The sequence below is a fragment of the Simochromis diagramma genome, unplaced genomic scaffold, assembly GCF_900408965.1.
Source record: "Simochromis diagramma unplaced genomic scaffold, fSimDia1.1 OVJJ01000602.1, whole genome shotgun sequence".
Classification (NCBI taxonomy): Eukaryota; Metazoa; Chordata; class Actinopteri; order Cichliformes; family Cichlidae; genus Simochromis; species Simochromis diagramma.
Window position 1 is genome coordinate 5,546,490 of NW_024387040.1, and position 26,781 is coordinate 5,573,270.

The window sequence follows — 26,781 nt, forward strand, 5'->3', positions numbered from 1 at the left end:
ACCAAATTATGTACTTTTTTAACAGAAGGAAGGATTGCCACAAATGCCACGAGCTATTGATGTTTGCATTATGATCATTACAAACTGTATGTTCCGCTCATGTCCCAGCGTACATCCATAAATAAAAACATGCGCACACACTCACGCGCCCGTTTACACACCTTGTGCGTCATCATCATAACCGGTTTCAGCGGAACGACTCGATGGCACAAAGCGTCAGGGGAGCAGGTGTTTATGCCTGTCAGAGGAGTAGAGAGAGCCTGAGATGTGGGCTGAGAAACACCGACCCCCTTCTCCTTCCTGCAGCTTTCCATCCATCTCCTTTTTCTCCCCTCTATTCCTCCTCCTACAGTCATCTTTGATCCCTGTTCTCTCACTTCATTTCTTTCATTTTTGGCTTCACTCATTCCCACTCAGCCCCCCCTTCATCATCCCTTATCTCTGTTTTGCTCCTCAGACTCATCCTCTCTCTGTTTCTTAAATCTTCAAAGTATCATGGTCACTCAGCTTGGCTCCTCCACGGTCCTCCCCAGAACTCTTTTATGCACCAAACTCTAATGGCATCTTTCATGACAAGTAACATTTAGATGTATGCACGCATACATGAGCCTCAAAAATGTTTCATCTATTTTTATTTTATTTTATTGACAACATAATGCAGTAAATATTCAGTTGCGCAGCCAATCAGAGCAGCCAAGCAGGCAGCTCTGATGAAGTCATAGGGAGGGTTGCGGATAAATAGACAGTCGCTTTAAAAAACAAACAAACAAACAAACAAAAAAACTGAATGTCTCCACTCTGCATCACATTAAAACATCACACATTTCTAATGAATGGATGAATCCACACTGAGCACAATGTCTCCAGACCAGAACAATCTTCAGGGACCGGCGTGATGACAGAGAGCTGAGAGGAGTTAGTCCACACAGTGCGGTGGCATTTGCCCCCAGACAACTGAGGCCTGCATCTTTGCGATCAATTTTTCAGCTTTAAGGATCCTTTTTTTTTTTTTTTTTACCCCAGAGCCTTCACAGCTACATCGAATTGAAAGAGCGTGAGCGGAGCACACGAGTACCATCAATTAGTCAACACATTACGTTAGCAGCAGGCTTCTGAACGAAGCGGCCTGCAGCTCTACAGTCAGTTTTTCAGCCTCTCACACTTCCATCAATCTGAAAGTACTGAATGGAGGAAGCGTGTCAATGAGCAGTACAGATAATGCACAAGACACATCCACAAGAAAGCCCAAAGCTTGTGCTATAAATAAGACTGTATGCATGTTTAAGTGTCATTTGAGGAGTCATACTGTTCAAATACAATCCCAGCCATGTCGAGAAATGAAAGCTTTAGCCCTCGTCGGAGTCCGAAAAGTAAACTTCCATCTGTATTTGCATTTATTGTACCCTGCAGTGTTTGTCCATTTCCGTGCTTCACCTTGGTGCCGCTGTGTAACTTATGCAGCACACAAAGCATGCACCTCTCTGGCCACCGTTTACTAAATGCTCCGCGCCGGACTTGTAGCGCGGGTGCGCAGCCTCATTTCCATTTAAATTTCCTGACGTGGCTCCTTCCTCAGCAGCTGAGGATCTTGATGAAGGCCCGTCTGAACTCGATGTTGAAGGTGGTGTAGATAACAGGGTTGAGGGCGCTGTTGACATACCCGAGCCAGGTGAAAGCACTGTAAAGTGCAGGAGGCACGTAGCATGTCCTGCAGTGAGTGTTCAGAATGTGAGTCACAAAGAAAGGCAGCCAGCAGATGAGAAACACCCCTGGAGCGGCCAGACAGCAGAGAGGTATGGAGAAAGGACAAAACGGAATTGAAGGTGTACGCCGGACAGAGTGGTGGGTATAGTAATAACATTTAAAATAAAAAGGAAGAGAAAAGGAGAGAAAGAAAACAGAATTCGTGTTAATCATGGTCACAGCACATGCTGGCTAAAACCTCCCTCAAACAGTTATCTACCAAAGCCTTCTTAACAACCCTATAATAACTACACTGGGTTGAAACCTGCATCTGCAGGAACAGTAATGGTTTGTTCACAACAAACACAAAGCGAGGTTACGCTTTGTGATGCAGATTTACGATAACAATTTAAATTTATTTCCCTCTTTGCACAGATGGGTGGGCACGGTGGCGGTTAGCACCACCACCTCGCAGCAACAAGGTCCTTGCTTTAACGCCCTTATCACCCGGGGCCTTTCTATGTGGAGTTTGCATATTCTCCATGTGCCTCGGTTGGTTTCCTCCGGGTACTCCAGCTTCCTCCCACAGTCCAAAGATATGCATGTTGGCCATAGATATGAGCTGCATAAATGTGGCGTGCAGTCTAAAGTGCTTTGATTTGTCATTAAATGAAAAAGTGGAATATAAAACCCAGTCCATTTGCACTTTCTATGCAGTTAAGCTGCATCAAAGTGTCCCTTCATGTTTGGTGTGAACACAAAGTAGTGTTTCTCTGACAGTTTTGAAAAAAAAAAAGAAGAATAAAATAAAATAAAGAACGGATTAAGCCCTACTTTTGTCTGCTCTAACGTAAGCTTCAAATGTTACAGTGTCTAACTACATAGTTTACCACCTGCAGATAAATACAGACATGGATAAATCTTCCACTATTGCCCTGTTGCTAGTGAGCAGACCTATGAGGACACTTTTAATGGGCCAATTAGACCAGTTTTAACCTGTGGTTTGTGAGGTAGTCATATTGAAGTCTTACCCATCAGCGGTCATCAGGATACATTTTATTGTGTATAAACAAGACTGTAAATGCTGCATTGTAGCTTGAGCAATCATTAAATTCAAGCGCTATAATTGGTGTCTTGACATTGCGGTAAAGTTGTGGTCAGTTTGGATGAAAAAGCAAGGCTGGGATTGTCTTCTGTGCATGCGCCACTGGCTTTCACTGACACCAGTGTAATGTAATCGGGCACCTCTGATTACATTTTGTCAGTGAGATCTATGCTGTGTCAGAGCTAACTGGACCAGGCCTAAATAAGCAACCTGGCTGATAATTGGAGCGTGTGAAAGCTGTGTTAGGAGTGTGTGCGCTGTCTGGGCCGACACAGTGAACCCAAAGCCTGACATTTCAGCTTGATTTGTTGTAGTATAGATAAGAAAAATATGCAGGAAATGCACACAGTGAGAAAAAACGTGTTGGTACTGTCGTGGGTATATGTGGCAGAAGAGTTAATCCTACAAATGTGAAAGAAGTCGAAGCAGAATAAGCAACTCGGTCATATATCGCCTCTCTAAAAGCTGCCTGTGTTATAGAGTGTGTTACTGTGACATTTACACTTTCATTTCCTCAGCTTATCTCAGCCTCCACTCACCGAGCACAATGGCCAGCATCTGAGTGGCTTTTTTCTCCCTCGCGTGCATGCTCCTGAATCGGGGATTGCTGATGTGAGACATCGGCCGCAGTGATGTGTGCGTCTGCCCGTTGGACAGATCTTTCACCTCACAGCTCATCCTGACAGGAGGACGTTGGATCTGGCTGTTCTCGTCGGGGTCCTGTTCCCCCCGCTCCTCCTCTACATCCATCTCGGTGCGGCCACACGAGGCATGGCTGATGCTACAGTAGTTCTGCATGTCCACCGGGGGCAGCACTGAGTTCTCCACCGGCCCTGTCTTTGGGCGTTTGCCCCACAGGCATCCTGAGAGCAGGTTAGGCTTGGAAGGACCCGAGGGTTCTTCACTCTGCTGACACGAGACACGACACAGTTATTGACAGCTTGAAATCAATAAAGGCTTAATGCTGGGTTGGTGTGCTGGACGTATCAGGACAACAGTTTCGAGCCTGAAATTAATTTTTCAAGTGCTTCCACACCAATGCTTCCAACAGACAAACTGATGTGATTTTTCAAGGGGTTTACATTCTGTCACCGGTCCCTTTTTCAGGGACACCGAAACAGCTGAACTGCTCCTTAATGTAAATATTGAATCAGCCAGTCACATGACTACAACTGCTTTAGAGGATGGAGACATGGCCAAAACAAACCTGCTGAACTTCAAAGTGAGCATCGCGGGTGATTAAAGTTACTTTGTGTAACAGTTCCTGGTGAAACTGGACATTTGTTTCATGGATGTGTTTTCAGCACCTCATTGAGTCTATTCCACTATTAATTAAGGGAGCTTTAAAGGCAAAAAGGAGTCCATGACAATATTAGCAAGGTGTATTTTAGATTATGTGATGTTTTATTGTGTGACTGGCACCAGGGGATTGAGAAGAGACATTTATTAACTGTGTGCTTTTTACAAATTTGGATTTAATTGTGTGATGGAAACTTTGCTAAATAAAACAATAATTAATTTATCTTATTATGGCCACAACGATTCCTAAATTTTGAACAATTTGAACAATTCCACAGCAGAATAGTAACAGTAAATAACCAGACATCCTAATAGTGTGTTCACAGATAGGAGGGCACGCTGCGGTACATTCAAGACCAGTAAAGACGCATGTAGGAGATCAGAGACAAACCAAAATCATATAAAATGGAATAAAAACAAGCGGTCACCTCAGCAGATGGATCTACAGATTTTATGCCAGATGCACTCCCCGACACAACCCTCCCATTTATCTGTACTTGGGACCAGCTGCCAGAGTGCAGTATGACCCTGATGCTGGGTTTGTGTCTTCTCCCAGGATCAAGCTGGGGATTTTACATGTAAGGCAAATGTGCTAACCACTGCACCACAGAGCCACTAGTATCTGAGCATCAGCTGGCAGACAAAGTTTCCATCTGGTGAACATATTCAACCATTTATTTGCAACAGAGACAGATGAAACAAAACCAGCTAGGCAGGATGAAGGCTCAGTGGTTAGCACTGTAGCCAGACAGCAAGAGGGCCTGGTTTGTCCTGCCATTGAGATATATAGTAATACTTCTTATCTCATTCTAGGACACTGTTGTAAAGGAGATTTTTCATCACAAAAGTTTCACTACCTGGTTTAAAAAAGGATTAAAAAAAAAAAGACATTTTCCTTTGTAGAGGGTAAAAACCAAAACAGAGGTTAAAGATCCACAATAAACACCCCCAAGCAGCAGATGGCTGCCCCTCCCTGAGCCTGGATAGGCCAGAGATGTCTTCCTGTTTAAAGGCAGTTTTCCTTCCCACTGTCACCAAGTGATTGCTCTAATTTATTGAATGGCTTTCTCTTGTAGGGTCTTTATCTTACAATATACAGTGCTTTGGGGTGACTGTTGTTGGGATTTGGTGCTATATGAATCAAACTGAATTGAAATACAAGTTTAAAGGTTTCCGTGTGCCTGCTGAATGCCTAAATATCTATTTGTTTGCTTCACCTCTCTTGACTAAGGTGACTATATGCCAATTGTGTGTTTTCAGCTTGTGTTGCCGCCCGAGAGTATTGAAAACAACATTATTCTGGTTTTAATGTTTAAATTAAGTCATCACACTTCACTGCTCTACCTTCTATTTTCCCTCACCCCTCGTAATATCTATTGAGAAATTGCCTTTAGCTTATCCTCCTTAACCTCATGCGGAAAATATGTGGAGCTGAGAGCTAGGCTGCTCCGCTAAGCCAACAAAGTGGCAAATAAGACTCAGAAAAATGTAAAGTTATGGTCAATACATATCTGAAGGGCTCTTCAGATGGACTAAAAGTGTGCCCGACTCCAAGTTCAATAGTTGACATTCAGCACATGCCAGGAAATCCTGCTACATTTTAGGAGCTGTTTCATTTATCTCTTGTACCAGCAATTACTTTAACTTTCCAAACCTGTGACAAATTCAATCTCAATTTTCCCTCTCCAGCAATAACACGTTTTTAAGCACTGTACAATTTGCAGTAAGACCACAAATGAATTTTCATGATATTCTCAGCCCATCGCGCTTTTTTATTTCGTTGCTGATATGAATCCTCTGCCGCTGAATGCTGTGTGAATTTTGCAGGTGCTGAATTTTGCAAGTGCATCTCACGCAGTCTTTGCTCAGCCACACTTCACAATCACAATTCCTGGCTCCTTCTGTGACCCCCCCAGGCTGCGACCACACAGCCAAATGAGAAAAAAAATCTAATTTATCTGAATACGGTCATAGAGACACCGAGATGAAAAGCTAAAATTCATGCAACCACATTACAAAACTACAACACAGTCAATATAAGTTACCTAAGCATTAAACAGTGATATATAAGTTAAAAAACAAAAGTAGAGCAATAGAAAAAAATAAAATCTGGTTTAACATAACACCCACCACTTTAATCCTTATAGGTGACAAGTCGTGCTTCGCCTTTGGAGTCTCTTCTTGCAGACAGGTCTCCTACGGGGATCAGAGGAAAGTTCAACAAAGAAAATAGTTTCCAGAGAAATGAACAAAACCCCGTCACCTCAACCCCATCAGTCCACAAGTGGAACATATTTGTGCTGTTCACTTCAAACTCATTGATCCATCTCTTTTCATCTCCAGAATGCTTTCATTAAAATTCAACCAATTCTCATTGAGCGTCCCCGACGCGGACTAAAAATCAAAAGAATTAGGATTTACGCCTGTTGTGCCTTCAGTCACTCCCTCCTGAGCCGAACGCTGTGCAGTCCAATTAAAGCTTGCTGCGAAAATAGAGATAGGTGCCTTTGAAACACACAAAAAAGACATACTCCTCCTTCATAGGAAACGTTTATTCTCTTGACTCAGTAAGAGTCCTATTATCTTGTTTAAAAACATCATTCCACCGTAGTTCTCTCAACCTGAACCCCTGCAGAGCTGGCATCTTACAGCTGGAGGCCTCCACTCCTGGATGAGATTCCAAAATGGGACTGCACTGTTATCTAGTGTTAAAACGGAGGGAACAAAGGGAAACAAAGGGTGCAATGAACACAGCCAGAATACTCAGGAAGCTTCTAGGTGTGGCAAAGCTATTCAAGTTACTGGGTTGACTTGTCTTTTTATAGACCATATTTTAATAATAGGGTGCAGATGTATTAAACGTGACCTAATGTATCCTTGCCTGTGGTTATTGACATCCATCATCTGTATGATAGATGTAACTGGGACACGATTGAAAAACTGACAGCTTATTGAGAGAAAGAAATTGTCTCATAATAGAGATTAAAGAACAATGTGACCCTTGTGCCGACATTATTATTATGAGGACTAAAATATAACTTAAGCTTGCTTTGTTTGTCAGATCCATCCATCCATCCATCCAATTTTACTGAATAAAGGTCACATGACCCCATCAGCGCACATTAATCAAAGTAAAACATTTTCACTGAAGTTACTTTAACTTCTTATTAATTCTCAGCTGGTTTTGCTATGCAACAAAACATGGAAATGTCCACATGTGTCAACAATGATGTCTATTTGCAGTCCTGTGAAAAACTAAATAGACCCTCACTATCTTTATAGAAATTAAGCAGCAGCCAGGTGATGCTAATCAAATGCACTTGATTAAAGTGTTCCTCTATAAAAGCAGGGGTAGTGATAAGCTGATGGTGTGGTGAAAACATGATCTTACAATCTTCCTAGGAGTGGACATCCAACCATATTTCCCATTCAAGCTCAAGACCAACATGTCAGGCTCTACAGGCCTCGGTTAGCTTATTAAACCTTAAAGGTCATCACAGTGCAATTAGAAAATGACTAAACCGGGATTGGTTGTTTGGAAGAATTGCCAGGAAAAAGTCTTCAAAAAGAACACGCGGCAGAGCTTAGCAAATTTGCATCTAAACAAACCACAAAACATCTGGAGCGATCTCCTTTGGATAGATGACGCCAAATTGGAGATGTTGGGTCGTAATGCAAAGTGCCAAATTTGGTGAAAAAAACCACCATACACCAACTGTCAAGCACGGTGGTGGCGGGACGATGATTTGTCTTGTTTTGCAGACACAGACCAGGGCACCTTACAATCATTGAGTCATCTATGAGCTCCTCTGTATACCAAAGTATTCTAGAGTCAAATGTGAGGGCATCTGTCTAACAGCTGTGCAGCAGGACAATGATCCCAAGCACAGGAGCAAACCCACAAAAGAGTGGCTGAAAAAGAAGAATCAAAGTGTTGCAATTGCAGAGTCAAAATCCAGACCTCAACCTGATTGAAATGCAGTGGTGGGACCTTAAGAGAGCTGTAAAGAAATGAATGTCTGAAAATGAAGTGGAGCAACATCGTAAGGCAGAATGGGCCAAAACTCCTTGACAATGACACAAGAGACTGATAAAGTCATTGTCATGGTCCCTGTGCCTCCCCGGCCAGCCCAGTGAGGCCACAAGTGTTTGTTGTTTTACTCTCTCTGCCTCCCTCGCCTTGCTCTCTCTCTCTCTCCTACCTGTCTGCGTGGGCGGAGCTCTGATTGGGCTCCCGCCCTTGGCCCACGCACCTGCAGCTGATCTCCGGTGATTTGCAGCTCTTCTTAGGTCAGGGGCTCTGAGCTACTCGTTGCTGGAATATTGAGTAACTCTCGTTAGTATTGCCTGGCTTCATTGCGATTCTGTTGTTTCCGTGCTTGCCTTCGACTTACCCTCGTCTGTGTTAATAGGTTTACCTGGATCAGCCCTTTTGTGACCCCTGGACCCCGTGAGTGTGAGTGGGCAGCTTGTGTGGAGATTGTTTGGACAAGGAGCGGAGCAAGTGCGAAGAAGTGTGTTTCCCCAGTGTACATAGCGCACCAGTGTGATTAATAAAGTATTGTTGAACTGTGCTTTCTCAGTCTGCGCCTGAGTCCGTTCCACCTCCGTGACAGTCATAGAGAAAAGCAACACCTCAAGTTATTGCTACTAAAGGTGGTTTCACAAACTACTGAATCATTGAAGTACTTGGATGTTTACAGCACTTCAGGGAGTCCAGTGAAAACCTTTTTTCTGACTGTCAACAAATAATTATGCATTTTTTTTGTTTTTGTTTATTTACTTTTTCATTCAGATTTTTTTAATATATTCAGCATATCATAATATAATATTCAGCATATCAGAAGAAGACACCTTTTCCCGGGCACTTTTACAGTATTTCTGGCAGCGGTTTTCTTGTTGATCACTTTGTCTACATTTTGTACTCTAAAATTAAACAATTATTAGAGTCTAATAGAGTTTTTTCCCCCCCTGTGCACACCGGGAATCTATCTAATTGTAAAAGGGTCCAAAATAAAGGTGAATTGTAATTCATTATCAGTGCATAAAATTGGTGAATGCAAATAAGTGAGTGAGACAGAATCTGAGAAAGATGAATTTGCTGTGAGGAAAATACACTTACAATAAATCAGGAGCTAAATAACAGTTTTTCAGAAATGGAGCACAGTGAATGTGAAAGGTGTTATAATAGTATAAAAACTGGTCTAGCTGCCCAGTTATTATTTTTGACATCTTAGGTTTGATATATGAAAGAAAAAGAAAAAGAAAGGATGATGTGTTTATTTTGCCCTCAGCAAAAATAATTCAGGCACCACTGTGGCCCCTTTATACTCTGACGTCTGTCAGAATATCTGTTCTTTAATGTGACATTTATAGAATAATTAAATGATTTTGTGGAAGCAGGAACACGTAGACCAGAGAAGCGGAATCCCTCACAACCCCATCGGCAAATCACACCCTGGTCAGATGATTATTAAATCATTATAACAGCACATCTACAGTTCTAAACATCATGAGCTCATCATGAGTCAAGGCAATCTCAGTGTAAGTAATCAAGTGAATCTTATTGTTATTCATAAATGTTTGGAAGATTTTGTGGCTTTTTATGACAAGGTCAAAAACTTCTTCATGATGACCCCCAAAGCTGCTCCTCTAAATAGATTTTTAGAATCAATAGATAATTATTGTTAAACTAACTATCTCATAAAGCATCTTTTACTATACCGTGCACCACTAAAAAAACTAATAATGGAAACCGACTCACCACAGACGGTGGAGTGGAGCCTGGCTGCACCTTTCCACTGGCCTGTCCAAAAGTGATCCTCTTCCGCCTCATCCTGAGGAAGACGTAGATGCGGATGTAAACCAGCAGAGTGACAATAAACGGCAAATAGAAGGACACCACAGAAGAGTAGATCACAAAGTCAGGGTTGGAGATGGAGCACACCAAAGGGTCGTCTGCAATAAAAGGAAAATATCATTATGGAAAACAGCCTTAAAATTATAGGATAATAAAAGAGACAAACATCATCATTTAAAGCTGGCTCTCTGACCCCAGAGTATGCTATCAATCTTGAAAATAACCTTGATCGTTTGTCCTCTTTTCATATAATACCTATATACCGAACACATGCTATACCCCAACAGAGATCACTGCAAGATAGAGACATAACTGATCTGACAAGAACTGAGCAATAAATTCAGGATAAGAGACCACTTCATATAATAAAGGCTGTACATAGACAAATTCTTCATCCAAAATCATGTCACCCGCATAATTAGCATGAAAATAAATGAAAAAAAAGCTGCAGTGAAATGCATATCACATGTATGAGCTTCCTGAGCGATACCTCAGTACACAGAGAGTGGGATGAAGGATGGATAGATACAATCTATTTGGTGCCACTCTCCAAACTACCTTCAGCTGCTAGACTCAGAGTGCTGATTATTTCTTTTTTGTTTGGGAACAAAACAGCTTTGTCTGTTTGAGCTGATCCGTGTCAGTCGATTACTTCAAAAGAAAGACGAAGGATTTCAGACCTAACAGGACCCCCCCACCCCACCCCGGTCTCCGCCCCTGAGTGGTCAGATTCCTGCAATAAACAGCCATTTTTTCACTCTGGCTATAAGTAGACTAAACTTAGTGCTTGCATGTCTGTGATTTGCTTTACATTGTGTTTCACTAATGGTCTTAATTGTGTGTGTTCACTCATGCATCTGTGTTACTGCTGGCTATTGAAATTAAAATAGCTGCTGGTGACATTGTTCATATTTTGTTATTTAGCTTCAAACTATATGTGATTTGGCTTTACAGCACATCTTCAGTGTTGGAAAACACAAATGATTTTTAACAATAAACAAGACGGCATCTGTTTTCCACTTGACGTAACCTCATCCAATCAGACTGCAATGCAAACAATATTTTGAAAGGACAAAAGAAATATTTGCTTTACTTTTCTTTTTAACTAGAAAAATGTGTGACAGAGCAAACAAAGTTTGCAAAGTTTTTTCTTAGAAGGACTTCCTACAATAATTAAAAACAACAAAAGAACAAAAATAAAAACCAACCATAAAATGAGCACGGATCATGAATAAATCAATACAAAAATCTAAAAGGATCAAAAGCAAAGAAGACAGGGATAAATAAACAAGTATTAAATAAATAAAACAGCCACTTACCAAAGATAAAAAAAAAAAGGCCTCCAATGAAACAGTGTATTAAGAGGAGGTTTAATGGACATAAATGATTCAATCAATCAAGTGCAATCTTTGAAGTAGAGAAGAAAGTGTAGAAATAAGAAAGTGATTTCAGTGACTTTGATTGTGGCGTGGTATTGCAGAAAGTGCTGAGCTGTGCTAGTGTACTACCATCTCTAGGGTTTCCTGAGAATGGGCCGAAAAAGAGAAAATATCAGTGAGCTGCAGTTCTCAGGGTGAAAATGCCTTGTTTATCCCAGAGGTCAGAGGAGAATGGCCAGACTGCTTTGAGTTTATAGCAAGGCAACAGTAACTCAAATAATTGCTCATATAACTGCGGCAGATGGCCGCCCCTCCCTGAACCTGCTGTGCTGGAAGTGTCATCCTGTTAAAAGGGAGTTTTTCCTTCCCTCTGTTGCCAAAGCACTTACTCACAGGGGGTCATATGATTGTTAGGGTTTTCTCTGTTGTATTGTTGTAGGGTCTACCACACAATATAAAGCGCCTTGAGATGACAATTCACATCGGGTCACCAAAATTGAACAGCAGAAGATTTGAAAAATGTTGCCTGCTCTGATGAATTTCAACCACCTGAAAGCATCCAAACAATGGTGGTGTAATTTTCTTGTCCCATTTTTATTTATTTATTTATTTTACCAAATATCGATTCATATGTACTCCACATTCACCAGATCTCAATCTCTCCAGTAGAGCACCTTTGGGATGTGCTCGAACAGGAGTTTGACATCATGGATGTGATGCCGAATCTGAATCTGTGCCATGATGACTTAAAGCACTTCTGAAGGCAGAAGGAGGAACCAACCCAGTACTAGCAATGTGTAACTAATGAAGAAACAAGTGAGTGTGTCAGTGAGCACCCAGGCATGATCGGGGTTAATGAGTGCTTATAGTAATTTAGAACATGTCTAATTAATGCTTTAATAGCAACATTTTAAAATGAGGAAAATAGCAAGCGGCAATTTATTGTAAGTGTAATTTTAACTGGAAGAAGTAAAAATATGAAATTTAAAGGCATCTATGACCTAATCAGGGGCAGACAGAAATGCACACAAGCACATGAGTGACAAATAAGGCTCAGCATAAAAACAACTGTCTATCCAACAGGCAGATAGAAATTTGGGGGCTGATGATTTAAAGTTTTGACAATAAAGAAGCCTCTATGTGAAAATCCAGTGTTGAGTGCACAAAGGTAAACAGAACCACTTTTGCAAATATCAGGAAAAAGTCCACAATTTATTCTGGACAAGCCAACAAACTTGCTAACGTGCCATCTCTGCGGCTTTCATCGGAGCCAAAACGGACGTCATGTTGTTCAAATACAGCAGTTTGGCTAAAAGATTCACAAAAGAGTAATGATTAAAAGCAAAGCGGGATGATTCTGGCTGAGGTTACGGGTTTGTAGCGAACATCTAATGTTTCTATATTTTATGTAAACTTGCTCAGGGGAAAGCATTTTGAACTATAATCATCATTCACTCCAAAAGACATTACAGTGCTGAGTCCAATACATCTCAGTCTCTGAGACAGCAACTTTGATAGACTGGCCCCTCTGGCTGGGAGAGTCACATATTTGAGTCCAGCAGAGTAACAGTGGAGCCATTTTTGGCCTCATGACAGTGTTTGGCTCCATGTTTCTTGAGCGGATAGCTGTTTTATGCTCTGAAATTCATTGTGTGAATGCTCTCTTTGTTTGCTCAATATAAGCTTGTCTATTTCAGAGGCAGGGCCGTAGCAGATGTAATGCCACGCTACAACACATTTGTAAACAAGCAATAAGCAACCCAAATCAAAAATGATGTAGTGTTAAAAAGCAAAAGACTCTCTGTCCTACCTGGTTTCACTGACAGTGAATGCCTCGAGTATAAAACTATAGGTTTTCTGACCACGATTGTGTATGAAAGTGGATACTTGGATGAGCTGAATACTTCAGATGCTGAGTTCAAGATTTTATGTTCTACTTGCAGACAAGAATGAGGGGATTTTTGTTCCTGCACTGATCCCACAATAGAGTAAAACGCTGTTAGAATAAATACAGAACAGCATAGAAAAGTATCTGTATAAAAACACATGCAAAATAAAAAATAGCCCTACTGTGCACAGTACAGGAATCACTGCACATCCTGCTGTGTCTTTTAGTCATGCATACTTATCAACCTCAACTAATGCTCCCGTTGCACTGTAACAGGAGAAAACCCACCATCAACACTGCATCCACCCTCTGCACCTCCCTCCTGTTGTAATCTCCTTGCTACACTACAATCCTCCCTCGCTCTTCTTCTCCTTAGTCAGGCTTCTACACCTGTAAAATGTTCATCTGAGCAGATTCACCATCTGTTGATGGTAAACGCTCTTACTTGTGCAAGTAACAACATCCAAATGAGAAAAGCTGTAACGCTGGGTTTTATTAATAACCAACAGCAGCAGTTGTGGCATTGCAGTGAATCTTCCACTTGTTGGTTTATAAATTTACTTATTTTTTAACAGGAAATATTGTAGCTGTCAGAAATTGCACAAAATCTCAAACTCTGTGAAAACGCTGCAAAAGTGTGACATGAATGGTCATTTTCTCTGTGATTACATCCTTCACAACATGACAGGAATACTGCATTAGACTCTGCTTCCCTGATCTGCCCACATCCTTCAGATTCGACATGTTTCAGCTCTTAATGCCAATAATATCATTTGCTGTTACTTTCACAGACTTGACAAAACTCAGACGACACATGAAATGTTTACAGCACTTGAGTTACTCGCCACGGCCATCCTAAATGCTAAGAACACTAAACTTTAATTCTAAATTACGTAATTAACGTTAACCAGAAAACAAGCCAAAGTCGAAATGTTGCTGAGCTGACCTGTGGTGTTGAATCCAAACAGCAGGGGGCAGGACACCGTGAAGGCCAAGACCCACACGGTAGCAATCATGACAAACACTCTTTTTCTGGAGCGATGAGTGGTGTTGTACAAGACGGGCATCACTACTGCCGTATACCTGCAGACACAGACAAGGATTAGAGTTTGCTCAGCTTTGCAGACGTATTTGTACAGAGGACAGGTGGTGACATTTGAATGAAGGAAAAAGTGCTGATGCGGTCCTGCAAAAGGGAATAATTAGAGGGAGAAAAAGAGTGTTGGGCTTTGGGGATGCCAAGAAATGCAATGCAGAGAAAAAGTGGATGGTATAAAGACCAACAATGGGAAGGCGTACCAGGCACTATTATTTAGAAACAAATGGGTATTCAGCAGTAACTCTAGTGAGGCTTTGATTTAAGAGTTAATCAGCACACTATATGCCAAGAGTGTATAATGAGCCCGGAAAAACTGTCCAGCAATAGCCTAGAAGAAGCTGCAATTATGCTGGAACCCAACCCAAAATAGATGTGATGTAATGTTGTTTAGAGCCAGACAACTGCCATGATTGTTTATCCTCATCAGGCTAATTACTCCTGTTCTTCTCTGGGCAAAATGCAGAGTGAAACCCGGAGCCAAACGCAGACGTCCACTAAAAATATTCTTCCCACGCTGCTTCCCTTTGCCTTTAACCTCCTGCCACGGCGCTGCTGGGTTAGAATAAATGCAAAGATTTAAAAAAAATTAAGGAAAAGAAAGGAAAAAAGTCGAATGATAAAAAAAATTATATGCAACCTTTATTGATCAAACGCTGCTTTACGTTACACCTTTAGTTTCATCAGCTCTTAAAATCACCACTCAAAGCACGACTTAAACTGTAAGTACTTTCACCGGGACAATTCTCCTTGAAGTTTCACGGTAGAACTTGGGTTATCGCGTATTTACGCTGCTTCTGAAGAGCTGTTGAAAGCTGACAAATCCTCTGTTTTCAAAGAGATCAATGCGATAAACTAACAGCGCTGCTGCTGCGAAGGTAAAACTGATCTCAGTGACACGCAATGTCCCAGGGGCTTTGCATTAATTTAGAAGCACACAAACATCTGATGCTGCAGAGGTGCTTTTGACTTCTGTATTAAACAGGAAGAAGAGCAGCGTTCAGGACGACTTCATTGCTCAGGTGCAAATTATGAAACATCCAAAAGAATCAAGCAGTCCAACAAATAAAAGAAGGGTTTCAGGATATCTAATTTGTTAATTTAATTGTGAAGACAGCCCCATAAAGTATTTAACCAGTTGGATTCGTACAAAAAAATGATGTCAGGAAAGTTTTACAGGATACAATCGCTGCCAGATTAACATGTTTATATGCTCTGGAATTGGGGCCACTGCCCTGTTTTGGCCTCAGAGCTCCATGGCATTTCTGTTGTGCCATGTTGCCTCATTAAACCCGGATTCTCATTGTTGGTTTTGTTGTTTATTAATTCATTTATAATGATTTCTTGGCCACTTCTGACAGGAGACACATTTCATGAACACAGCATTGACATAGCAAGATTTATTTATTTTTTGCTGTTGTTCTGGATTTTGGATTCAGGGTTATGAGTTTGAGTTTTTTTTTTAGATTCTTGTTTTCTATTTTCTGTGCTGTTTTCATTGTTCTTTTGCTTTTGGACTTGAGTTATTTCTGAAGTCTAACTAGTGTTTGTTTAGCTCAGTGCAGTTTCAACTGCACCTGCAGTTCAATAGAATTCGTTACTATCTACCTCGAGCATTTGCATTATTTGCATTTGCATTGTTATTATTCTTTACACTTGACGCTTCATTATGGAAGTTTGGTTATTTATATCTGATTATTTCATTGTTAATAAACCAAGAACCAGTAGCAAGTGTCTTTGGAATAGTGAACAAGTGACAAACTCTCACGATAAGCTCTCTAAGTGATCGAAGCTGCAGATGTCTCTGTAGGTTTTTGACTAGAAGAAACTCCCACCACACTGTGAGCATTTTCTCGCTGGCATTATAAAAATATCACTACTTTTTATAACCTCCGCCAAGGGGGTTGTGGAATTGGTTTTTTTAATGTTTATATTTTGTCCAATTTACTCAAAAAAAAAAAAAAATTCTGAACAGATTTGCATTGACGTTTTGGGCCCTGGCCCAACTTAGGAGTGATTCACTTTTGGAGTCGATCCAAAGGAGGACTCTTTGGAAGTAGTCTTCACCACTGTGAGGTAGGGCCGTTTCCCATTATATCCTCACAAATGCTTATCATATTGATGTAACAAAAATTGGCAGATATCGTTTTGATGTTCTTGAGGAAATCTAAGCTAGAGCCAGAGATCCTTCGTCCAGGGACTCGCTTTGTGGAGGGAGTTCTCAGCTCTGGAGGAAATGTGGTCTTTGACGGCTCTTGCTTGGACAGAGATTCTTGTTGATATGTGGCCACCACTCTGGTTTCACGTTTCCTCATTATCTGGCAGAGTGGTTCAGATCTGCTCGTTTGTTGGGTCTTTTTCTGTGGAGTTGGCATGTTCATCCTGTGCCCATGTGAGTTTTCTCTAGCAGCTTTCTTCCATGGTCCGAATACATCCATGTTAATTTATTGGCAATTCTAAGTTAGCTGTAGCTGTATCTTAGGCAATGATGCAATATAAAGTAATATAATGAGTAACAAATCAAGAGTAATAGCAATGTGTTAAAACCCCACAACAAATACTGCAGGAGAACCTTGTTTGTTATTGCGGCAAATGAATGTATTTGAAATAATACCAAAACCTCAGAGTCACACACAGTGAAACTGGGACTTATAAAACATTTACTGTCATGCAAACTCATGAAAGCGCTCATTTTCCCCTGCAGTCGTATTCGCTGCAGAGAAAGGCAAACACTCCCTTCTCTATATAGGCTGAGCAAATATATCCCCCCGAGAGTTCTTATGCATCAGTGTATTCATCCTGTGCAGTTGAACCCCTGATGCCTGTGGGGTTCCAAGTTCAAAGACCCTTTAGAGATATTAAATGTTCACTTTGATACAAGAACAAAACCTACGCAAATAATGATGTAAACACCAGATGCTGCAGGAGAGGTTCGAGGTCCTCATGCTTGACATTTTCCTGTGCAATGGCACAAACATCTTCTCAGCAATTAGCCAAAAACCTAAAAACACCTAGCCTGCATGCACATGCTCACTCCTGTTACTTTCTCACTGTCTCTCATTGTGAGAAACTTGCACGCTGAGATGCACACACAGACACACAATTATCAAGAAGATACGAGCAAGATGGGGAAAATATTTTAATCCTTCAGCGAGCTTTGAAATGTCTACGTGGCGAGGTGACGGAAAAAAAGTCTAACAGAGATGACATTTACACTGGAGATGTCATGGCAACATCTGTAGTCATACATAGTAACTGCAGCAAAAAGATAAAGACACACACACACACACACACACACACACTCGCACTCACCTGTCAATGCTGATAGCGCACAGGTTGAGAATACTGGCGGTGCACATCATCACATCCAGCGTGACAAAGATGTTACAGTAGAGGCGGCTGAAAAGCCAGGCTCCGCCGACCACCTGCAAAGGACAGACAGGCAGATTAACGACACTCACGTTTCCCCCTCCTTTTCTTCCCCTTCTTCACAGTCAAGTGTGAAGTGCAGCGCAGGTGACAAAAAGGTTTCGTGAAGAAGGGAAAAAAAGGGCACACAAGAGGCACTTTGGCCCAAATTACATAAAGAAAATCAAGTCTGAGCTGCCAGCATGAGTCACATATTAACCCTGACACACTACCGGGATATCACTTTGGTTTGTGTGTTTATGTTATGATATAGTGTTTCAGATTTGTAGCGAGGTAATCTGAAGTACTCAAGTGCAAAAAGTCCTGTTATTCCAGTGCTGTGATGAGTGGCATGGAAATAAGCCGAAGGAGGGTGCCCATCTAAATGCAAGGTTTAATTACACTGAAGGTGTTTGTCAGACTTTTTTTCACAAAGGGCATAAGCCTCCAGTTAACACACCAGTACCCCCACCTCTTCCTCCCCAGCAGAGTCTTACTCAAGTCGACAGGCTTTCACTTAGGCACCATAATACCTGGTAATAACTGTCTGACAGAGATAAATGGGATCCAAGCAGCATTGCCTCACTACTGAATCTCTCAAATCCAGCATGTGAATATATGCCTACCTACACAGAGAGGCAGCAGGCACACATGGGAATATGCACATACACATACAAGTATGTAAATAGGTAAAATTAGCTTCTTTTTGTTATTTCTTTTCTACACCAGAGGTGTCACACGTTCGAATTCAGAAAAATTTCACATGCCTAACCTGCTTAACCTAACATCGTCATAACCTTTTTCAACACGTGGAAATCCAAATTTCATCCCAAAGAAGGGATTCTGCCAACTTCACACACAAAAATCAGTTGCTTTCTGTTGAATAAAGTCTTCGCTCAGGAGGCTCGGGGGGAATTTTGTCAGGTCTCAGATAATTATCTAATGACGACGGCACAATGATGCCATTGTGGTTATGATTGCTACTAAGATAACAAAGTTTCAACACAAATTCTTCCACAAACTAAAGGTGTGAAAATTGAAGAACAGCTTTGCGTTGTGTACCAGTTTGAAAATACTGTTTCTCTTCAATTTGTAAGTATTTAGTGTGCTCACATGAGACACCGTTTCCTGGAAGTCAGTGTTTTCCACAGTTGTTGCTTGAAATACAACATTGCAATGCAGTGTTTTATGTACCAGCTTCATTAACAGTGAAAATCTTTATGCTTTCAGTAAAATGGAAGGAATTGGGCCTCATCATACTGAGTCATGAATGCCTGCATCTATTCAAGCAAACTGCTGTGGCACCTCTCTCATCTTGATTTTAAGCCCAAACACTAACCAAGAACTAGCTGTTTAAAGAAATAAAGAACCTAGATCATGCTTTAAATCTTTGTGGCCCCAATTAAATACATTTCCAATAAATAAGGGCTCTACACACATGCATGTAAACAGCACTGCAACATAATGGAAGAGGACTCTAAATTATTTTAATAAGTGTGTGAGACCAAAACAAAAAGTCAGGCAAATAAAGCCACCACCCAGGGAGAAGTAGAAATCATGTTTTGAACTATTGACCGTGAGCTTGATATGAATCTCCTGTTCCACCACGTACTAAAGCTCTTTTATTGGATTGAGACCTGGTGACTGTGGAGGCCAGTTGAAGACAGTGAAGTCATGGTCATGTTCGAGAAACCAGTTTGTGATGATCTGAGCTTTGTGTAATAATATGTTATGCTGCTTAATGCTGCCATCAGACGATGGGTACACTGTGGTCATAATGGCATGAACATGCTCAGCAACAATACTCAGGTAGGCTGTGGTAATGAAGTTATGCTGAATTGGCACAGAGTGGTCCAAAGTATGCCGAGAAAATATCCTCTACACCATTACACCAGCAGCACCCTGAACGGTTGATACAAGACAGGATGGATCCATGTCTTCATGTTGTTTAAGACAGATTCTGATCCTCCCATCTGAAATGTTGCAGCAGAAACTGAGATTCATCAGGCCAGCCAATGTTATGTTTTTCCAGTCAACTATTATCTCGCTTATTGATCCCACGTGAATTGTAGCTTCACTTTCACCTGGTGTGGTCTTCTGCTGTTGTAGTTCATTTGCTTCAAGGTTGGTAAACCTCAGGGATGGTCGTGTGTGAAGATCCCAGCAGATGAGCAGTTTCTGAGACACGAACCAACAACTATGCCACATTCAAAGTTACTTAAATTACTTTTCTTCCCCATTCTGATGCTCAAACTTCAGCAGGTCGTCTTGACCATGTCTACGTACCTAAATGCTTTGAAAGTAACACATGTGATTGGCTGATTACATATTTGTACTAATGAGCAGCTGAACAGGTGTCATCGATTACAAGTCATCGATCCAGGGATGATGTTGTCATGTCTGTGTGTGGCAGGCAGCAATGGTGGACCCAAAGTGCAGACTCATGGAGGCAAAAAGGTGAACTCAAACACAGCATTACTGCAGGATGGCAAAAAATAACTGAACTGAAAATAAAAAACTAAACAAGGTATGCAGGCTGACAGACAGAACACACAGTAAGAGATGATGGAGATCACGACAGAGACCGAGGAAAACACAGGACTTAAATACACAGAGGGTGCAATTAGGGAATGGGAGATGGGAGGGAAACAGAGCTGGGACAAATCAGACCTCAAGAGACAAGGAAAACAAAACTAGAAACACTGACATAAGACATGGACTTTCAAAGTAAAACAGGAAACATAACACAGAGCCCCAACAAGGGGATACAGGTGACAGGGGAGACAGAGGAACCATGAAGCAGAGACAGAAACCAGGAGACTAAGAATGCTAACACAGAAACCAAAATACTAGAAATATAAATAATGACAAAATCAAAGTTCAATAATAATAAAAAACTCAAAACACTGGGTCAACAACCCAGGTACCCTAACAGATTTGACTCGTAAAGTACTGTATGTTTTTTACTGAGAATGCACAAGCTAATTATAAGACTAGATCAGACGTTGGTAGTTCAATTCCTGACTGCTAATCTGCATGCCAAAGTTGCTCCGATGCATTCATTGGCGTGTCAATGTTAGATATAAAGGTGTATAAAAAGTGCTTGTGTGAATGAGGCAAGTCGTACAAAGCGCTCCGAGTGCTCGAGTATAAAAGTGCTATATATGAACCAGCTCATTTAACACCTGACTACCCTAAAAAGAGAATATAGCCTCCACTTTACAAATGGAGCCGTTTCTATACAGTCATGTTGCATATTTTTGGAGGCTGAGCGACATTGTTTAGGATGAAGTGCTAGACGTGAGCGCTCATTCATTACTGCCATTGCAACCACTTTGCTCAAGTACAAGTCATAGATCAGCTGCTCCATTCAAGGATAATATGACTTGCTCAAGGGCACATGATTGGCTCCTGCTGAGGACGGGAAGAGCGACGCTCACTGACTTTTCTCGTAAGAACACACCTGCAGAAGCTCATCAGCATCCCTCTACATCAGGATAATCCGCAGACCTTCAGATTACAGCTCCCAGGGTGATGGTGCTTAGTCTTGGGAGCTGAAAGTCTTTACCTCTGATGCTGAATAAGTTTCTCCCCAGCCTTTTTTTTAAACAATATTCTTTTAAATTTACTCTAAAATAATGAATATTGGACTTTTGTGTCATATTATCTTTTAATAACCAGTTTTTACAGTGTTTAATAAGCTCCCCTTTGAATCTGAAATGAGGAGATCCAACTCCAAATTAAAAAAAAAGTAGCACATGCTTTTACAGCATAGCTGCTCGCTAGGAAGTTAAACCCATGACTGAACCCTGTCGAGGTTTATGGCGCCCTAAATTTACCTTTCAGAGGATGTAATCATCTTTAATTTGTCAACTTCTGCTCACTGGGTGTGTAATTACTTTTTTTTGGGTTGGTCTGCTGTTGAATCTTCTGCACCGCAGGAGAAAAAGCACTTTCTGCTGACACTGTGCAAAATTCTTGCACGAAAGGTTGGCTGCTTATTAAACACAACCGGACTTCAGGACTCATGTTGGCAAACGCCTGCCCTGCAGGAACACTCTCTGTCTCTGCGAGCTTCAAGGAGGTTGTTCTATACACACGTACGAGCCTGCCTGAAGTAAGTTTGCAGCGTTCAGTGACCTTAGTGAAGTGTGGTTGTCTGATGGTCATGTGCACCTGCATACTTAATGGAGCTGGTGAACAGCAAGTAACACGAAGGAAAGCGATAATTACCAGAAAAACTATGTTACACTAGTGAGTAATCTGCAAGGAGTAAATAAAAGTGAACAGAAACTATAAAAAGCTTTTTGCTGCGAAGGTTGGATAAGAATGAAATTCACAAGTTTGCAGAAGCCTCTTTATCATCTGCGGCTCAGCCAATTACAGAGCAGATGACGCCCTTATTTAATATTCAATATATCCTTAAGCAATTATGTATAATCTACATAAATACTGAATCACCATCTAAAATACTTTCATCATCATTACTGTCTTTGGATCACCCACACAGCTGTCACCATGTAATAAGCTCAAATGACCCTCATCCTTTCCCTCTTTGAGTTTAGCTTTTTTATTTTGTCTTCCACACAACTTTCCTCTGTTCTCTTCATAATGTCAACTCATTCACTCCTAAATAACGGTATTTTATCCCGTCTACATCCTCCATATTTCTAATCATGTCTTGCTTCCCCCCTGCTTCAGGGCTCTCCATGATTTATTTCCAGTTAGGCGGCACTTCTGCAGCTGTTAGTGGGAATATTGCAGGGTACTAATTATCAACAATTAATAAAAACAAACATCCATAAGCAGGCAAACATGCAATTAGGATTAAAAATGGTGTAATCTCAATAGGAATGGGAACTAGTTTGTTAGCAAGTGAAAAGAAATGATGAAACAGTGATAGCTGAGTGAAACACTTGCTTAAAATGAATGGTTGAAATAGTTAGAAAATGTACATGGATAAATAAAAATGAACTACCAAGGTGTAATTAGAAGGGGCAAAACGTTTGACCTTAACACTTTAGCTGGTTTCTGTTTGGCTGTAATTTCCTTTAAGGTTAGATTCTTCTAAAGCTTTTCTGATAAGAAGAAAATTTAATTGCTCTTTGGAAGTCCTGCTGTGGGTATCTGCATGTGCATCCATGAGATTTCAGCTCAAACTGGCGCTGAAAGCAAATATCAACTTCTGTTTCAAACCAATCCCAGCCACATGTTGAGGAGTATCTCAAAGACCAAACAGTGTATTTCTGTGGAAGGCCCTGCAGGCTGGCAAGAACACGTTGCATCAGAATTTGTCCAGCAGGGTAAGATCATCAGTGCAAAGACCTGTTGTAATATTATGGGGCAACTGAGTGAGAACACTGGGCACAAAATGACCTGAAATCTTCTCGTCTCATTTTGCCCCCTGCAACTCTGTGATGTTCTCTGGAATTCAGGTTAAAGAGTTGATGTGCGGGCATGGTGGAGAAGAATAAGTGGAGAGCTGGAAGCGGTGTAGTGCATCACAAGAAAATGAAAAGGGAAAAACAGACCAACGCAAATGAGTTCCATTTCTGTCAGATCCCACGTCAGCATGGATAAAAGTTTGATTCAGCTTCTGCTACTCTAAACAGTAGCAGCAGGAATGAAACCTCTGCCAAACAGTGCAAAATATGACCATTCAACCTCCAAAATATGTAAAGAAAATCCTTCTATATGGATGTAATTACAATACATTTTTAAAACGCTATTGAAAAGAACATGCGTGAGATACTGAAGGATGTAAACGCAGACACTCACCTCCAGGTAGACAGCCCAGGGCATGACCAGAGAGGCCACGAGCAGGTCAGACACAGCCAGGCTCACCACCAGGTAGTTGGTGGTTGTCTGGAGGGAACGTTCCCTGAGCACGGCCAGACACACCAACACGTTCCCAAACACGATGGCTAGGATAAGCAGGGAGTACAGCATGGCATAGTAATTGCGCTCCCCTTCATCCTGCCATGGTGCCTCCAAGGTCTCATTCCTCTCATCCCATCTGAGGCGCTCTGACTCATTCCAGAGCCGCTCCGAGCTGCTAAACATCGCCATTGAGACGTCCCAGTGACATGGGAGGTGAGATGTTTGGCAGACCTGCCCAAAGAAAAGAGTATTGGAATAAACACACAACCTTCTGTTTCCTTTTGGATTCCCACACTTTAGTCATTAGGTGAATTTACCCATAGAAAGGCCTGCTGGAAAACAGATGCTGACTCCCAACACAAGTCAGATGCACTGATAAATGAAACCTAAGGAGATAAATCCCAGCAGTAACACTCTCTTTGCAGAGCATCGCTGCTTTTTGCTGGCACGAGAGTTTCATTTCTCCTGCTGAATGAAAAATGGGGGAGCGTATTGACGCCTCTTCACGATACGGCTCCATGGCTCCTATAGAGACAATCATCTCCATAAAGACTCAGCAGACAATGTATGCTTCGACTGTGCAATGCATTTATGATTGTTCCAGTCAGCCTTTCAAAAGCACTGCGATCGTTCCTGTAAATGGCATCTAAAACAACTGATAAAAACAGAAGCTATAAAACAGAGATTGTAGCTTTAATTAGGGCCTGGAAGAGAAGCCTTAAGCAGTGTCTGGAAGGTTAGCTCATCAGGGAGGGGTAATAAGTCTGTGCTGCCACCCTGAGAGGTCTGCTTGGCTCCGTGCTCCTTGCACTCAGCCCTTCTTCTCATTTATCATCAAACCTCCCTATCTGGCCCAAGTCCAGATATCAGCCCACTGTGGTAATACTCACACCTGTGTCTAGATGGTAAACATACTGATCCATCTAATCCAGCTTCCCCCATTCTTTCAGTGACAGAAACAGGGAGAAAGACACAGAGAAAATCAGATCCTTTTTAGAACTGGCTCAGACCCAGGAGGCTTTTAAAGATTTTCTCAGTCTATAATGCGACCAAGCTCTTCAATAGCTCCTGTATCATATTATTGTCCACAGGAGAACCTGAAGAAGCAGGGGAAAGCCAGGCACCAATACCGATCACCTTGAAGTCTCCTCAGGGGAGTGCAGCAGTGGATTTATCACAGAATGAGGTGTGGCAGGTTGCAGGGATGCCAATCAAAAAATATTTGAGGAAAACCACATCTGTACACACACACACACACACACACACACACACACACACACACACACACACACACACAGTGTGTGTTCAGTCTGAACAGGAGCACAAGGTCGCATATTGCTCTGCTGAAAGGTTTGTTTATACTTGTAACAAGTGCTAATTGGACCTGATTGCCCTGTGCACACTTTTTTACGACCTCGCTTTAATGTTAACCGCTTATTCCGGCCTCTCACTGCTCCTATCCAGGGGTCTGACCTCTCATAAGTGCCTGTGAAGTAGGCATCTAACAGACCCTTCAATGCACATGCATGGTGGCATAGCATCTGACTCAGCGGACATGCTCTGAAGTCACAGTGAAGCCTGCACAGTGGCGGCGATCGTGACGGTGTTTAACTTTATGTTTTTTCGTAAAGACAGTTATGTTAACCCAATAATAAACTGCGCATAGACTAAGGGGTGGGTTGCTGCCACAGCAGACTTGGCTGACACCCTGTCAAGGATCCCTCCCCAGTCTAGCTGTGTGTAATAAATTCATTTTGGTACCTGGAATTTATTACAAATACCTGCCAAGTTCATCTTATTACTCGATCGTCAAACATTTATCGCAGAATTCAATTAAAGCCCATAATTGCAGCGCCCTATCGTGCGTCGAAATCAGCTTTCTGCAAAGGTTGAGGTCAGTTGTGGTCCAGTCACACACATGAATGGCCCAATTAGGGACAAAAATGATTGTGCCACATGATCAGTTATCGAAGTAAATGCGCAATCAAACTGTTAAACGAGCAGCGGATGAGGATTTAGCTGGAGAGACAACACATAAAACATTTCAATTAATAATACATTACTGCTTTTTCTTTTAAAAACCCCAAACAAAAAGTACGCACACACGCTTACATACCTGTTAGTGTTTCGCAGTGAAGAATTCATCAGATGCCATCGAGGAAAAGCATCATCCGTGCTGAGTTAAAAGTTGCCCGGTCGTTGCGTCCAGCACTGCGAGGCGAGCGGGAGGAGCCGGGGGAGCGCTCGGTGCCATTGCGCACGGGCGAATGTGGATGTTGAGAGCTCACAGATGAAGCTCCAATCTCGCTCGCTCACTTCATTTCCCCCCCACCGGCTCTCGGTGGCTATGAGGCTTTCTACGGTGAGCTTTCTGCGGCCACACCGGAGTTGTTGTGGCTACATCAGGTGTGCTTAGTGACGCCGTGGCTAATTATTACGAGAGGGGGGCGCGGAACATGTTTTAATCTGAGGATAAAATGATTGCGTGTCAGTGCTATGATAGAAGTTTTTGTATATCTGCGTTGTGAGTTAGAATCCCCTCCCTCATCAGTATGACCCTGACACAGTCTCGCAGTCTGGGTCGTGCTTTGCTGGAAGTGATATTGGAATAAAAATAGCCAGATGCTGGCCTCATAAAACAACTAAATGAAAGACCTGTGGGGCATTACCTGGGTGCTTAAAAAACATGTGTAAACCATCGCGCCATTATCTTTATGGGCCCCTTTATAACCCTGCGACATAAGAAATACCAAAAAGAAAAAAGAAACTCTATGCAGATAAAGAATACCAGGAGCTTTTTGCCTTATATCTCTCTGCTCTCATCCAATGCGTCCCCCCCATCCTCTCTCTGTCTACATGGCATTTTAAGATAAGAGGAATCAGTACTGCACGAGCCCCTACAGCGCGCACCAAGTAAGTGAGATCTGAAAGAAACAACACGAAGGAGGGTGCCATTTTTCCCATTCATGTACATATTCCAGCTCGCAAAGAAGGAAGAAAAAAAAAAACTGGAGAAAATTCAGTTAAAGTCCTGTGAGGGAGGTTTAGCACAACAGCCGTTTTGGAGACAAATAAAGGCCACGTGGTTTACATTTCCAGAATTAAAAAAAATTCAAAACAGAGCCATGTAGTCGACTTTATTACAAAGCCTTGGTAGAGTGCATTTTAAAAAGCAGCGAGCAG

General features: G+C 41.7%; 1 protein-coding gene across 2 annotated transcripts; it reads right to left on the bottom strand.

Annotated features, from left to right (window-relative positions):
* Positions 1-999: 999 nt before the first annotated feature.
* Positions 1,000-26,209, bottom strand: drd3 (dopamine receptor D3). 2 transcript variants are annotated; one of them, XM_040044329.1, is made up of 8 exons: positions 25,715-26,209; positions 23,497-23,829; positions 17,623-17,735; positions 14,161-14,297; positions 9,852-10,045; positions 6,218-6,283; positions 3,328-3,694; positions 1,000-1,769 (listed from the first exon to the last, which is right to left on the bottom strand). In XM_040044329.1, exons 2-8 carry the CDS (start codon positions 23,785-23,787, stop codon positions 1,573-1,575), a joined length of 1,365 nt encoding a protein of 454 aa, XP_039900263.1. In that variant the 5' UTR covers positions 23,788-23,829; positions 25,715-26,209; the 3' UTR covers positions 1,000-1,572. The 2 variants fall into 2 exon arrangements, with proteins under 2 accessions (XP_039900263.1, XP_039900262.1); XM_040044328.1 differs by having other exon boundaries at positions 3,328-3,697.
* Positions 26,210-26,781: the final 572 nt, after the last annotated feature.